Source organism: Onthophagus taurus, chromosome 2 (genome assembly GCF_036711975.1).
Source record: "Onthophagus taurus isolate NC chromosome 2, IU_Otau_3.0, whole genome shotgun sequence".
NCBI lineage: Eukaryota > Metazoa > Arthropoda > Insecta > Coleoptera > Scarabaeidae > Onthophagus > Onthophagus taurus.
In genome coordinates, this window is record NC_091967.1 from 4,806,797 (window position 1) to 4,821,929 (window position 15,133).

Genomic DNA, 15,133 nt, shown 5'->3' on the forward strand with positions numbered 1-15,133 from the left:
GCATCAATGTAGATAAATATTCGAAAATATGAAAATTAGAAGAATTCGTAGTTTCACAAATGGTTAATAAAAAAAACGGTATTAGGATCATGATACAGAAAAACTTTTAGAACAAAAGTTGTAGCAAATTTTACCCTTAACACATTACTTCATAACACTTTTGCTCTCAGATGCATCAATGTAGAGAAATATTCGAAAATATGAAAATTAGAAAAATTCGTAGTTTCAAAAGTGGTTAATGGAAAAACGGTATTCCTCCAAGCATGATACAGAAAAACTTTTAGGACAAAAGTTGTAGCAAATTTTACGCTTAACACATTACTTTATAACACTTTTGCTCTCAGATGCATCAATGTAGATAAATATTCGAAAATATGAAAATTAGAAGAATTCGTAGTTTCACAAATGGTTAATAAAAAAAACGGTATTAGGATCATGATACAGAAAAACTTTTAGAACAAAAGTTGTAGCAAATTTTACCCTTAACACATTACTTCATAACACTTTTGCTCTCAGATGCATCAATGTAGAGAAATATTCGAAAATATGAAAATTAGAAAAATTCGTAGTTTCAAAAGTGGTTAATGGAAAGAATTGGTAGTCCGAGCATGATACAGAAAAATTTTTAGAATAAAAGTTGTAGCAAATTTAACCCTTAACACATTACTTTATAACACTTTTGCTCTCAGATGCATCAATGTAGAGAAATATTCATTAATATGAAAATTAGAATCCTCTGTTTTAGTCATATATCCCAAAAACGACGGACAAATAACCAGATGGGAATTATTAAGTAATAATATCGTTAATTTTGAGACAGCTGTATATCACTTAAGTTATGCGAGATTGTCTTGAAGTTGGCCTCACATAGCCAACTTATCCGCACATAGCATAACTTACACCTAAGTTAGTTAAGATTGATTACGGTGAGTTATTATTCAGTTTATTGGAAGATGAAAATAAAAAATTCTTTGTCATCTATTCTAAGAACTCGCCTACACATCCTATTCGTTGTGCGTATTAGAGGACAAGAAAAAAATTGATGTATGTACCTACCAATAAGTTGGTTTTTTATACCTATATGAAGCCAGTTTGGTTCTAATCACGAAAAAAATGGAAAATTATTATTGGTTTCAGTCTGCACAACCAATAACAAGAAAAAGTAATATTCTGATCGGTTTTACGCAACCCATTATACTTGGTTGTGTTTAATAAATAGAAATATATAATCATTAATAACTACTTAAGTAATTAATTACGTTTATTTTTAAGTTTTGCTTTATAAAAGGTGAATAAACACCGTTTTTATTTCCGTCTGGTGAATGATTCTTGTTTTTAATAACAAATATTGTAAACTACACAACAACACGTATTTAGTGATAAGAATTCCAACTGCATTTAAAATAGATACGCAATATCAATATAAAAACAACTATGTTTTGAATTCTGTTTAGTCGAGATACTGCATCAATTGATTTACAATGGAAATACGTCACATTGAGCAATTATTAGAATCATATTTACAAAAAGATGAAAGATTGGTGAATTTTACTCAAGATAAATTACTATCGGCCGGAGAAAATTACGGTAGTACAATGTTAAAAGTTAACTTGGTGATCGAAGATAAGAATGGAAAACAAAAAATAATAAAGTGTGTTGCAAAATTGGTTCCACCAAGAGGAGTTTTATGGGATATGTTTCAGACGTTGTCAACGTTCAAGAAAGAAATCTCCGTTTATAAAACAATTGTACCATTGTTGAATCAATTTGGAAAAGAACACAATATAAAATGTATCTTACCATTTTTCGCTGAACATTACAATTCAAGGGTTACATTAAATCCCAACAGTAACGACGTAGATGACGACGCAATAATATTAATGGAGAATTTACAAGAAAAAGGATATAAACTTGAAAATAGATTTGTGGGTTTCGATAAAAACGCTGTAATAATGATAATTAAAAGTTTAGCAACACTTCATGCAACAACCATTGCATATAAACGTGCTAAACCGGAAGAGTTCCAAAACAAAGTATTGGCCCACATTGGAAAATGTTTTGTATCTAAAATAAACGAGCAAACCAAAAAGCTTCAACTCGATTGTTTCATGAAATTTCTTGAGAATTATCCTAAATTGCATCATTTATCCGAAAGAATGATTAGCGGTTATCGGCGGGGAATCAATAGTTTATGCCAAAATCGAACACCAAATGAATTATTTGGTACTTTTATACACGGCGATCTTTGGACTAATAACATATTAACAAAAACCATTAATGAAAACTTAACATCAATAAAATTACTCGATTTCCAAGTTGCGGAATATGGAAATCCAGGAAGAGATGTTATTTTCTTTCTTTATACAAGTGCCCAAATGGAATTATTACAATTCGTCGATGATTTCTTATTAATTTATTATAATCACTTTATTGATACATTGAAAACATTAAACTGCGATTCAACTCCGTTTACATTCGATGCATTTTTGCAACAAGTTGGTGATGCTGCCAAAGAAACTGAGTTTGGTCGATGTTTGTTTTTTATTCACCCGGTTTTTACCGAAAAAGGAAAAGCAGTTGAGTTAAAAGATATTAAGACTCGTGCAGATATCGTACCTTCACTTAAAGATATTCATCCAAATGGACAAATTAGATTTTCTCTTATAATTGAAGACTTTGCAAAAAGAGGTTGGATATAATAAATAATTCTAACTAATATTGTTTAAATGATTTATTCAAAATTAATAAATTCAATAATAAAAATAAAACGGCTATGGAATCCATCCTTTCCTTCCAAACTCCTTAACAACAACAAGAAGTCTCCGATAAAAAAGTTCGTGCAAATTCTCGTTGGGTACAACGCAGTCTTCATGCCCAGTCATTTCAGTGATGTCTTTAGCTTTTCCCGTTAAAGTGTTAGTAATTGCCAACATGTATAAAATATGAACGAAGGTAAAATCGGTTGCTGCGGTGTACATCTCGTTTTGGAAAGCTTCAAAAGTAAAGTTGGAGATGTCGCAATGTAAATTTTTGAGGATTGTAATAAAGTGGTCGAAATAAATTTTGACGAAATCATCCACTAAGTGTAATAAATCTATTTGGGCACTTGTATAAATTAAAAATAGAACATCACATGCTGGATTACCATAAGCCATTATTTGGAAATCGATGAATTTGCTGGAAATTGGTTTCCCATCAATGAATTTCAACATCATATTGTTGACCCATAAATCTTGATGGATCATTGTAGCGAAGGGTTCGCGTGGTTTAGAACCATAATAACAACCAGCTTTGTTCATGGAATGTAAAACTTTTTGGCGTAAATGGGAACAATTAGGATCTTTTTCTAAAACTGCACCATATTGATCTTGATATTTCTCTATGGTTATATCATTATAATCCCAATCCATAGTTCCAAAAAAATGGGGTAAGATTTTTTGATTAAATTCTTCTGGTTTTTGTAATTTATAACCGATTGTAGTTGCATGCATAGTCGCTAAATCTTTTAGCAACAATTCCATGGTTTCTTTATTAAACCCGATGAATCTATCGCAAACAACGTAACCATCATAACTAAGATTCCTTAAAATTAAAGCCGCATCATTATCCACATCAACAGATTTTGGGTTTAATGATATTCTTGATCCGATGTATTTCCCAAAAAATGGGAGAAGATTTTTTAAGCCGTGCTCTTCACCGAAAGAACGTAACAACGGAATTATTGTGTCGTATATTCTAATTTCCTTTTTAAAAGTAATTTTCGTTTTAAAAATCTTTTGTATGTAACTACTTGGCGGGACTAATTTCGCTATACAATGATGTTCTTCTTTTTTCCCGTTCTCATCCTCGCAATAAACCACAAGTTTTAAAATTACACTTCCGTAATTTTCGCCGACTTGCAATAATTTTTCTTGTTCGTGAGATAAATACTTCTTGTTACCTTTTAGAAGTGGCCCGATTAAATCTTTTATATTCTGAATTTCCATGACACTAAAATAAAAAAAAATTAATCAAACAGGATATTAAATAAATTTAGAATCATATCGATTAAGTTTTAAATTACATAGAAATGAGATAAAAAAGTAATAATCGTTATGATAACAAAAAATCGGATTCCAAAGGTTAAATAGAGCGCTGCGATATAATTACCCAAGTTGAACCTCTAACTAATGGAAGGAAATTTCTATTAGTGTTAATAAAAGTAGCTTGTTTCATTTCATTGTCGGTACTCGAAAAATTAATAACAATGAAGTGACTTATATACCAGGGAAGATCGTAACTTTATGTTCTATTTTTGCACTTGTTATTTATATAATAAGCCAAAACGTAGACAATAACTACGCGGGGAGTCATTTTTTGTTTCATTTAAGATTGATTTTCGAGTACCGAGAAATTGTAATCGATGCACCGCAACACGATTTGCATTATGCAAATAATCCCACTTAAGTATAAACTCGTAAAATACATTATTTATTAAAATATATTCTATTATATACCTGTTAAAAAAATAATTGTTAAAATACTATCAAGAAAAGTCTTTTCAAATAAACAATAAATAGTTAATTTAGCAAAAAAATTCTGGGAAATATAAAAATTATTTAATATTACCAATAACCTTGACATCTCATTACGATTCTAATAAATGTATGCGTCATCGTTTGGTGTGAATTACAGTTTTATATTGTTTCGTAAAGTCATCTTAGATATTCTAGGAAAAATGAAAATTTAATTGTCTTTGTTTTGAATTTTTAATGTTAATCAAATATTTGTTTAGTTCTGATTGAATTTGGTGGTACTTTATTCACGAAGACTATGCTCTTAAAGCTCGTATCTTCCGTTACTGGATATTTTGAACAGGTAGAAATTGAGAAGGTTTGGAGAGGATTCGGAAAGATTAGACACAAATAGAAAAATTGGATATTGAGAAACTAAAGTTACCAGAAGATAAAAAAGATTTAAACGAGAAACGAAAAAACAAAAACAAAAAGGGCATCTACAATATCTACATCAATCAGTAATTGATTGATAAAGGAATTAAATCAAACAACACTGGCGATAAAAGCAAATGAAACAGGTTTGATTCAAAATTCAAAAAGGCGATGAAGAACAAGAGAAAGTAAAACAGAATTTGAGGAGGCTAGAATATTCATTTTCAAATTTTATCAGACTACAACGGTTATATGTGATATGTGGCAAGAGTGGAGAGAAAAAAGTTGCCAAAGAGGATTAACCAAAAACAGTGAGATGAGGTATTCATGCTGGGTGGCTTTGGCCGATTTCTGAAACTTGACTCATACATACTATAAGGAACTCAAAACTATGAATATGAGAAAAAATTGATCCCTCATTTACAAACGAAACTACGGCTATTTATGATCGGGGGATCAAAGGAGACATTCGTAGGTCTCTATCACAGATTTCTGTTCATATGCCATCAAGTCAAACGTTCACGCTTAGCTGCTAAAGGGTGGCCAAAGTATTATTATTAAGAGTTTATTGTATACAGTAATTGTTTACAATTCTTTACATTATTCAAATATTACTTTCACTCGCTACCCTCTTCCTCCATTTCCACGCCCTCGGCTCCTCGGCCCAATCATCCCCTCACCCATCCCTTTGTCTCCTCACCCCCATCACCATTCTCATCCATCGTTTCCCCTTTCCCCCCTCTCCTAAGATCTGCCTTCGGTCCATCTCCTCCTCCCTCAACTCACTGCACCCATTCAGCATGTGTTCTAACGTTTCCCATTCCTCCCTGCACAGCCTACACCACATCTCCTCATCGGCCATCCAGTATTTGTTGGCTCTCTCCTCGTTTCCACAACGGAACCTAGCCACCAACTTTTTCCCTTCCTCATCTCTTTCCAATAACAAGTATCTAGGCAGCCCCTCCGTAATTATGTCCCTGTATCTTTCGTTATACCTTCCCTCTTTTATTTGTGTCCTTCTTTCCTGTCTCTGCACATCTCGGTCCCTGTCTCTCAACTCCCTCCACATCTCCCTACCCACCCTTCGTCTACTATTTATCTCCGTTACCGAGTAGCCCGCTCGTCTATAATAGTTGTCTCTGTGTCCTTTCCCATATCTGACCTTTCCCTCTCTAATTTCCCTCCAACACTCCCCCAGGATCCCGCAGCTTGGCCTCCCTTCTATTCTTTCTTCATATTTCACTGCCCTCCTGCCCGCCTCCACCCTGACCTTATCCACCTTTACCTCTTCCCTCACTATATACCCCGGTGTTTCTCTCGCCACCCCAAGCACCCATCTCCAATATCTAGCCTGCACGTCCTCCAGCGGTCCCTGCTCCCTCCATCCCCATACCTCTGCCCCATACATCATCACACTGCTAACCAGAGCTTCAAACATAATCTTCCTCGCTGCCACATTCCTTCCAAAGACTCTCTTCCCCCAACCCCATACTTGTCCCATCACCTTATTCGTCTTTTTTGCCATAGCTATCACATCCGACCCCTCCCTGTTATCCTCCCTAAACACATACCCCAAGTAAGTATACTCCCTAACCTCCTCGATCTCCTTTCCCTCCCATCTCCAGTTTTCTGTTCTTTTTCTCCCACCCTTACAAAACTTCATCATCCTTGTCTTTCCCACATTTACTTCCAGCCCCTTCCCCCTAAAATATCTTTCCAATGTCTTTATCATCTCCTTCATCTCCACTGCTTCTCTCGCCATGACCACGATGTCATCCGCGTATGCTAACATATGCACCTTTCTACCTCCCACCACCAATCCTCCCATCTGCCCCTTCCCCAATCTTTCCTCCAGGTCCGCCGTATACAGTGCAAACAGACATGGGTCACTTGGGCTCAGCGGACATCCCTGCCTCAGTCCCTTCGTCGTCCAGAACACGTCGCTCTGCTTATCTCCCACTTTTATCCTAGCCATCGTCTCCATGTATATTTCCTTCACTCTCACAATTAGGTGTTCCGTTATCACCCTCCTCCCCATCTCCTCCCACAACTTCCCCCTATCCACCTTATCAAAAGCCGCCTTCAAATCTATAAACGTGGGTGGCCAAAGTAATCCATGCGCTTTTATTGGTTTTCATGGGTGACTTTGGCCGCTGGTTGTGGTAATCTTTCAAAACTAAGTATACTGCACGTATCATCCGTTTGGAAACTGAACTTGAAATACAAGCAGTTAGGATAAACTTTGGAATATGTTGATAATATTAGTGGTATCATACAGGGTGTCTCAGCGAGACCGGTCATTAGACGTTTCTGGGGTTCTAGCCAAACAAAAAATTTGAGAATGCAGACTTAAGTATTATCAATTACGTTCTCTTCATCTAAAATATTTTCAGATTTCTAGCACTTCCGGTTGTACCGGAAGTCGCCACCTACTTTATTTTTTTAAATGGAACACCCTGTATATTTTTACATATTTGAATTTGTCTGTTTTGAAGGTTTATAAATAACTTTACTTTTTGCAATTTGAACCAGCAATTCTCGAGTTATTCGAATTTTTCTAGAAAAATTTGCTCCAGCAGACATTTGTTCAAAAAATCATAGAACACTCTATTTTTGAGATATCAATTTAGGATTCAGAACATGCTTAAACAACATAATGGAGTATGTTTTGGTGCCGAGAACGGCTGTCTAGATCGTTTGGTCACTTTACTATGATACGTTAACTTTTCGAAATTTGGAAGCACCATAACTTCATTTTTTTAAATGGCACCCCCCATATTTTATTACTTAGTCGTCTTCGGCGTCTCATTTTACATCTTTTATATTCCATATGTCCTATGCCTAACATTAATAGTTTGAGAAATAATTAGGGTTTTTTGAAAAATGCTCACATATCATATGGATATTAACCTAGTGTGCCATGGAAAACAAATGTTTAATGACTTAACTGATAAACGTCAAAGCCTAATTTAGGTTGTTTGATGCTTGTGAGTCTAAAACCAGTTAAAATGGATATTAATAACGTAAATAATGAAGAAATCCATAATTTATTTTTTGTGCACGAAAAGTGCGACAAAGTTCGTAGTAGAACTTGCAGAATGTTTAATGAAAATTATCCACATTTATCTCCGATGACAAAAGGTAAATTTAGAGCAAATTTTTTGCATTTACGAATTAATCACGTGTTAAACTGACCAAAAAATGTAGTAGATAATGCAACGGAAGAGGTGAATACCTTGGCTTATTTCGAGCCCAGTCCCAACACCTCAATTTGAGCTGCCAAAGAAGATCTGGGAATCATACTACGAACTTTGTCGCTCTTTTCATGCAAAAAAAATAAATTAAGAATTTCTTGATTTGTGTTAAATATTACTTTTGTTATTGTTATCAATTTTAACTCGTTTCAGTACTAATATTAAGGGACATAACAGATAATTATTAGCTCACATGCATCAAGTGACGTAAACAAGTGAGTCTTTGACAAGAACTCATTGAGAAGGCTTGTTTTTCATGGCACACTAGGCTAAATATCCATATGATATGTGTGCATTTTTCAAAAAACCCTAATTATCTCCCAAACTATTAATATTAGATATGGGTCATATGAGATATAAAAGATGTATAATGAGACACCGAAGACGACTAAAAAATAAAATATGGGGGGTGCCATTTAAAAAAATGAAGTTATGGTATTTCCAAATTTTGAAAAGTTAACGTGCCGTAGTAAAGTGATCAAACGTTCTAGACCGCACTTCTCGGCACCAAAACATACTCCATCATGTTGCTTAAGCATGTTCGCAATCCTAAATTGATATCCCAAAAATTGAGTGTTTTCTGATTTTTTGAACAAATGTCTGCTGGAGCAGGTTTTTCTGGAAAAATTCGAATAACTCGAGAACGACCGAATCAAATTGCAAAAAGTAAAGTTATTTATAAACCTTGAAAACAGACAAATCCAAATATGTAAAAATATACAGGGTGTTCCATTTAAAAAGATAAAGTTGGTGGCGGCTTCCGGTATAACCGGAAGTGCAAGAAATCTGAAAATATTTTAGACGAAGAGATCGTAATTGATAATACTTAAGTCTGAATTTTCAAATTTTTATTTTCGCCAGAAACGTCTAATGACCGGTCTCGCTGAGACTCCCTGTATATCAGACCGTCTAGTAATGCAGAAGTGTACCAAGAATTTATAAACTTAATGATTAATTCGTATATGACATACGAAGCAAACTTTATATTTTTGAGTGATTTCAACTTGCCATTAATTACAAGTATTGGGTTTGACTTTTATTCCATTAATAATACTAAGTATAATAACATTGGGGATTTCATTAGCTTTTGAAAATGGGATTTTGGAAATGGTGGAACACTGGATTTGATAATTTCCGATATGAACCTCAGTGTCCATAAATGTAATCATCCACTCACGGTTGAGGATAGTCATTATCCCTTATTAGAAATTCAGATAAACTCTAATATAGATAAAATAGTATTAACTCCTAAAAATATATACGTGATTTTGGGAAAGCTGATTTTTTGGGTATTTATCGAGACTTAGGTACTATTGACTTTTCGTTTTTAAGTTCGTTTCACAACGTGAATGACTCTGTAGATGCATTCTACAGCATACTTAAAAAATAATTGAAAAGTATACACCAATGAAAAGGGTTTGTTCTAGGAAGTGTCCTGTTTAGTTTAAGTATGATATAATAAAAAGTATTAAATTTAAAAACTTTCAACACAAATTTAAAAACGTTTCTGCATACCATATGGGTAAATTTAAGGAGTTAAGAGCTAGCATAAGGCATTGGCATACAATAGCTACACGGCTAAGGTGGAACAAAATATTAAGAATAAGCCAAATTCTTTTTAAGCCAAACCAAATTTATTAACCCTCTGTGTCCCAAGAAGTCAAACAGTTTGAAACTTTGTGACAGAATTAAAACGCTATCAAAATACACTCAGTAAAGGCCTTTGAATAACATTTTAATTTAATTCAAAAATTCCTGGAAACCGTGTTTATTGAAATTAAGAAATAAAACTTATTTTAAATTGAAGCTTAAAGCTTTCTGTTTAAATCGATGTATAATAATCGATGGGTTGAATTAGAAAAATATTGAGAAAAAGAGTATTGAGTTAAAACTAACATTTTCGTATAACCTAAAAGTGTCAAAAAAGAAGCTAATTTAAAAATTCCTGGAAGCCGCATTTATTGAAATTAAGGAATGAAACTTATTTTAAATTAAAGCTCAAAGCTTTCTCTTTAAAATGATGTATAATAATTGTTGGGTTGGATTGGAAAAATATAGAGAAAAAAAATGTTGAAACAAAACTTACATTTTCGAATAACCTAAAAGTGTCAAAAAAGATGCTAATTTAAAAATTCCTGAAAGCCGTATTTATTGAAACTAAGGAATTAAACTTATTTTAAATTAAAGTTCAAAGCTTTCTCTTTAAAATGATGTATAATAATTGTTGTGTTGGATTGGAAAAATATTGACAAAAAACATGTTGAAACAAAACTTACAATTTCTTATAACCTAAAAGTGTCAAAAAAGATGCTAATTTAAAAATTCCTGGAAGCTATTTTTATTGAAATTAAGGAATGAAACTTATTTTAAATTAAAGCTCAAAGCTTTCTCTTTAAAATGATGTATTATAATTGTTGGGTTGGATTGGAAAAATACAGGGAGAAAAAATGTTGAAACAAAACTTACAATTTCTTATAACCTAAAAGTGTCAAAAAAGATGCTAATTTAAAAATTCCTGGAAGCTATTTTTATTGAAATTAAGGAATGAAACTTATTTTAAATTAAAGCTCAAAGCTTTCTCTTTAAAATGATGTATTATAATTGTTGGGTTGGATTGGAAAAATACAGGGAGAAAAAATGTTGAAACAAAACTTACAATTTCTTATAACCTAAAAGTGTCAAAAAAGATGCTAATTTAAAAATTCTTGGAAGCTATTTTTATTGAAATTAAGGAATGAAACTTATTTTAAATTAAAGCTCAAAGCTTTCTCTTTAAAATGATGTATTATAATTGTTGGGTTGGATTGGAAAAATACAGGGAGAAAAAATGTTGAAACAAAACTTACAATTTCTTATAACCTAAAAGTGTCAAAAAAGATGCTAATTTAAAAATTCCTGGAAGCTATTTTTATTGAAATTAAGGAATGAAACTTATTTTAAATTAAAGCTCAAAGCTTTCTCTTTAAAATGATGTATTATAATTGTTGGGTTGGATTGGAAAAATACAGGGAGAAAAAATGTTGAAACAAAACTTACAATTTCTTATAACCTAAAAGTGTCAAAAAAGATGCTAATTTAAAAATTCTTGGAAGCTATTTTTATTGAAATTAAGGAATGAAACTTATTTTAAATTAAAGCTCAAAGCTTTCTCTTTAAAATGATGTATTATAATTGTTGGGTTGGATTGGAAAAATACAGGGAGAAAAAATGTTGAAACAAAACTTACAATTTCTTATAACCTAAAAGTGTCAAAAAAGATGCTAATTTAAAAATTCCTGGAAGCTATTTTTATTGAAATTAAGGAATGAAACTTATTTTAAATTAAAGCTCAAAGCTTTCTCTTTAAAATGATGTATTATAATTGTTGGGTTGGATTGGAAAAATACAGGGAGAAAAAATGTTGAAACAAAACTTACAATTTCTTATAACCTAAAAGTGTCAAAAAAGATGCTAATTTAAAAATTCTTGGAAGCTATTTTTATTGAAATTAAGGAATGAAACTTATTTTAAATTAAAGCTCAAAGCTTTCTCTTTAAAATGATGTATTATAATTGTTGGGTTGGATTGGAAAAATACAGGGAGAAAAAATGTTGAAACAAAACTTACAATTTCTTATAACCTAAAAGTGTCAAAAAAGATGCTAATTTAAAAATTCCTGGAAGCTATTTTTATTGAAATTAAGGAATGAAACTTATTTTAAATTAAAGCTCAAAGCTTTCTCTTTAAAATGATGTATTATAATTGTTGGGTTGGATTGGAAAAATATAGGGAGAAAAAATGTTGAAACAAAACTTACATTTTCGAATAACCTAAAAGTGTCAAAAAAGATGCTAATTTAAAAATTCCTGGAAGCCGTATTTATTGAAATTAAGGACTTATTTTAAATTAAAGCTCAAAGCTTTTTCTTTAAAATGATGTATAATAATATAGTAGAAAGTACCGACTGCTCTAAATGTGCCGAATAGATAACTACAGTTTAAAATTAGTGTTTAAAACTACTGGTACTTTAAAGTACCGTCGGGACACAAAGGGTTAAATATATTTCCTACAAACAATAGATTTATTGGTTTTCAGTCTTATGAATTCGCTCGGAGATATTTTGATTTGACAAAATTGTCAGTCAGATGGGGTGTGATAAGTCTTGGTTATCTATATGAGATACTAAACAATAAAGTGGATGCTCCATCAATTTTGAGAAGTGTTGGTTTGTATATCTCTGCATATTCTGGTCACCCTTTGTTTAATATAAAGCGTTTCTCTATGGAACTGAGAAGACCATTAAATAAAATAGTAACATTATATAATAAAACTCATTACCAATATCCTCTGTATTATACAAGGAGTTCAGAACTAAATGTTTTATGGCTCTCAACTGATTAAGTGTTGGTTGTTAATCACTATTTTATATTGCGGCCTGATTTTAGTAAATATTGTTCTATAGATTTTAGTTGTTCTACTATTAAGCTAGTTGAAACATGTAAAAAATCATAAAATCACCTTCAAGGTGACGTAATTACATCAACTTGTCTACTTTTATAAGTTTTATTTTCAGTATTTCTTTAATATCAACATTTTACAATCAACCTTTTCGTATTGAATACTAATTCCATGATATGATGGAACCCCCTTAGGCGATTTTATAATAGAATCAACATATTTTCTTAATTGATTTTATATAAATTTTTGATTTAAATTAATAATTATTGTACTTACCAAATCATTTAAAACAATACTTCGTTTAATACTTTAACTATGTGCATGTGTATGCTATAAACGTGAAATGCGTCAAATTAGTTACATGTAAGTGCACTTATATTTATTTCATGCGACACTCACGTCATGCATATTTCTAAAACTCACGCCGTAGTCTTATTGTTGTACAAAAAAAAGGAAATATTTTACATATTCTCAATTTCTTAACATTGATAAAGTAGTTATTTCAATAAAACAGTACAATTTCTTATAACAACTTTATTTATATCCAACATCTTTTAAAAAAATCTAATACCACAAAATGTAATCTGGGATAATATCCATCGTCGAGACTACTTCCCGCAACGAAGATATCATTTTCGCCATTCATTTGCGTCAGTTCTTTCGCCTCTCCTTTTCTAGTGTAAAGAGGTAGTAACATGAAAATGATGTGGATTAATTCTTTTTCAGCAGCCGCTTTTATCTCATCGAAAAACGCTGATTTTGAAAACGGGGATGTCTCACAATCTAATCGTTTTAATATGGATATAAATTCTTTGTAATATTCGTCGAGGAAATCGTCAACATATTCTAATAAATCCAGTCTTGTGCTTGTGTACAAAAAGAATAAGACATCTTTTAATGGGTTATCGTATTCAATGATTTGAAAATCAATGAATCTTGTTGACACAGGTTTCCCGTTTTCAAATTTAACCATCATGTTATTCGTCCAAAAATCGTTGTGAACTAAAGTAGCGAAAGGTTCTCTGGGGTCACTTGTCATTAATTCACCTACTTTTTCTAGATGTGTTAATACTTTTTCTATGTAAGGTAGACATCTCTCATTTCTGCTTAAACCTTCTTGGATTTGTTTCATAACTTTTTGCATCGATTCTTCGTTAAATTCCACAGGCATTTTTACTTCTATTAATTTATGTATTTTTTCTTTAAACGCAGTTGGTTTTTTTAACTTTAAAGCTATGGTTGAAGCATGCATCACAGCTAAACTCCTTAGAAACATATTTGTTGTTTCTTTATCGAATCCCTTAAATCTATCACCAACAACATACCCATCTTCTAAAATATTCTTTAGAACCAAAACGGCGTCGTGATCAACTTCGGTCGATTCTGGATCCAATGAAATTCTTGCTCCGACATAATCAGGTAAGAGAGGAAATAAATTATCAACACCATGTTCTCTCCCAAACTCGTTAAGTAAAGGTCCAATTATTTTATACATCCCAATTTCTTTCTTGAACGTAACCGGAGTATTAAACATTTTCCATAAGAACGGAGTTGGAGGCACCAATTTTGCTACACAATTTACAATTTCTTCTTCACCGTTTTCCCCACTTAAAATTGCTTTTAACTTTAACATAATGCTACCATAATTTTCACCAGGCGGCAATAACTTTTCGTATTCGTACGAAACGAATTTCTTCCCATTTTTTAAAAAAGCCGAAAAGAGACTTTCTATATTTCTAATTTCAATGTCACCATTCATGATGAGATGCCGCAACGAGTGAAACGATCTGAACGTTGGATTCTGAGTGGTTCACTCTCTCGTGTGTCCCTATTTATGTGGGTATCTATTTTTATACGATTAGATAATAATATTCTATGACCAAGCAATTATCAAAAAAAACCAAGATGATATGACGATTTTGTTTTTGATAAATAGATAAAACACTTTGATGTAGGTATTCGTTGTAAAATAGGTGATAGATTAGCCTTAAAATTTTAAATTCCAATTTCATGGATCTCACTATGACTCGAAATAAAAACAATTTTATTACGAATTGTTTTAATTTTTTTTTAATAAATCAAGTTATTAAAACAAATAATTAAGATTAAGATTTATTAATTCACTCCAACAGATAAGATTAAGAAATTAAATAAATTGTAGTTATGCAACCAAATACACGCCTTCTAAAAATATTGATTTAATTTTTTATGTGTTAAAACAAATCAATTCAAATTTATTCACAATTCATCAAATTAAATATGCAATAAAACTTTTTGATTCGAAATTGTAAACTAATTGCTTTTTTTACCACTTCAATTAAGTTGCATATTTCTTATCTGGAGTAATTTTAGAAGTAAACACTATCATAAACTTGTTTTTAACCAATGTAATTTTATTTTTAAAACTTTTAAAAAAGAATTGTTGACTTGAACATCGTACAATCAAGTCCAATTAAAAAAAAATCATTAAATTATTATTTAGTAATTTAGATAACACATTTCTACTTAATGAAG

At 31.7% G+C, this 15,133-nt stretch overlaps 3 protein-coding genes across 6 annotated transcripts; 1 reads left to right on the top strand and 2 right to left on the bottom strand.

Moving 5' to 3' along the window:
- The first annotated feature begins 845 nt into the window (after positions 1 to 845).
- On the top strand, positions 846 to 2,768 carry LOC111418972 (uncharacterized). Of its 2 annotated transcripts, XM_071193935.1 has the most exons (3): positions 846 to 926; positions 989 to 1,044; positions 1,455 to 2,768. In XM_071193935.1, exon 3 carries the CDS (start codon positions 1,482 to 1,484, stop codon positions 2,697 to 2,699), a length of 1,218 nt encoding a protein of 405 aa, XP_071050036.1. In that variant the 5' UTR covers positions 846 to 926; positions 989 to 1,044; positions 1,455 to 1,481; the 3' UTR covers positions 2,700 to 2,768. The 2 variants fall into 2 exon arrangements, with proteins under 2 accessions (XP_071050036.1, XP_022907464.2); XM_023051696.2 differs by having other exon boundaries at positions 880 to 1,044.
- On the bottom strand, positions 2,717 to 12,993 carry LOC111418971 (uncharacterized). Of its 3 annotated transcripts, none has more exons than XM_023051691.2 (2): positions 12,896 to 12,993; positions 2,717 to 3,990 (listed from the first exon to the last, which is right to left on the bottom strand). In XM_023051691.2, exons 1-2 carry the CDS (start codon positions 12,901 to 12,903, stop codon positions 2,772 to 2,774), a joined length of 1,227 nt encoding a protein of 408 aa, XP_022907459.2. In that variant the 5' UTR covers positions 12,904 to 12,993; the 3' UTR covers positions 2,717 to 2,771. The 3 variants fall into 3 exon arrangements, with proteins under 3 accessions (XP_022907459.2, XP_022907461.2, XP_022907460.2); XM_023051693.2 differs by lacking the exon at positions 12,896 to 12,993 and adding an exon at positions 4,150 to 4,452; XM_023051692.2 differs by lacking the exon at positions 12,896 to 12,993 and adding an exon at positions 4,064 to 4,452.
- Positions 12,994 to 13,138: 145 nt separating this feature from the next.
- Positions 13,139 to 14,443, bottom strand: LOC111418966 (uncharacterized). The gene has a single exon (XM_023051686.2). The coding sequence runs from the start codon at positions 14,376 to 14,378 to the stop codon at positions 13,158 to 13,160; it is 1,221 nt and encodes a 406-aa protein (XP_022907454.2). The 5' UTR covers positions 14,379 to 14,443; the 3' UTR covers positions 13,139 to 13,157.
- Between the last annotated feature and the right edge of the window lie 690 nt (positions 14,444 to 15,133).

Coding starts and splice junctions, on each gene's coding strand:
- LOC111418972 (XM_071193935.1), top strand. CDS start 1,482: ATGGAAATACGTCACATTGAGCAATTATTAGAATCATATTTACAAAAA.
- LOC111418966 (XM_023051686.2), bottom strand. CDS start 14,378: ATGAATGGTGACATTGAAATTAGAAATATAGAAAGTCTCTTTTCGGCT.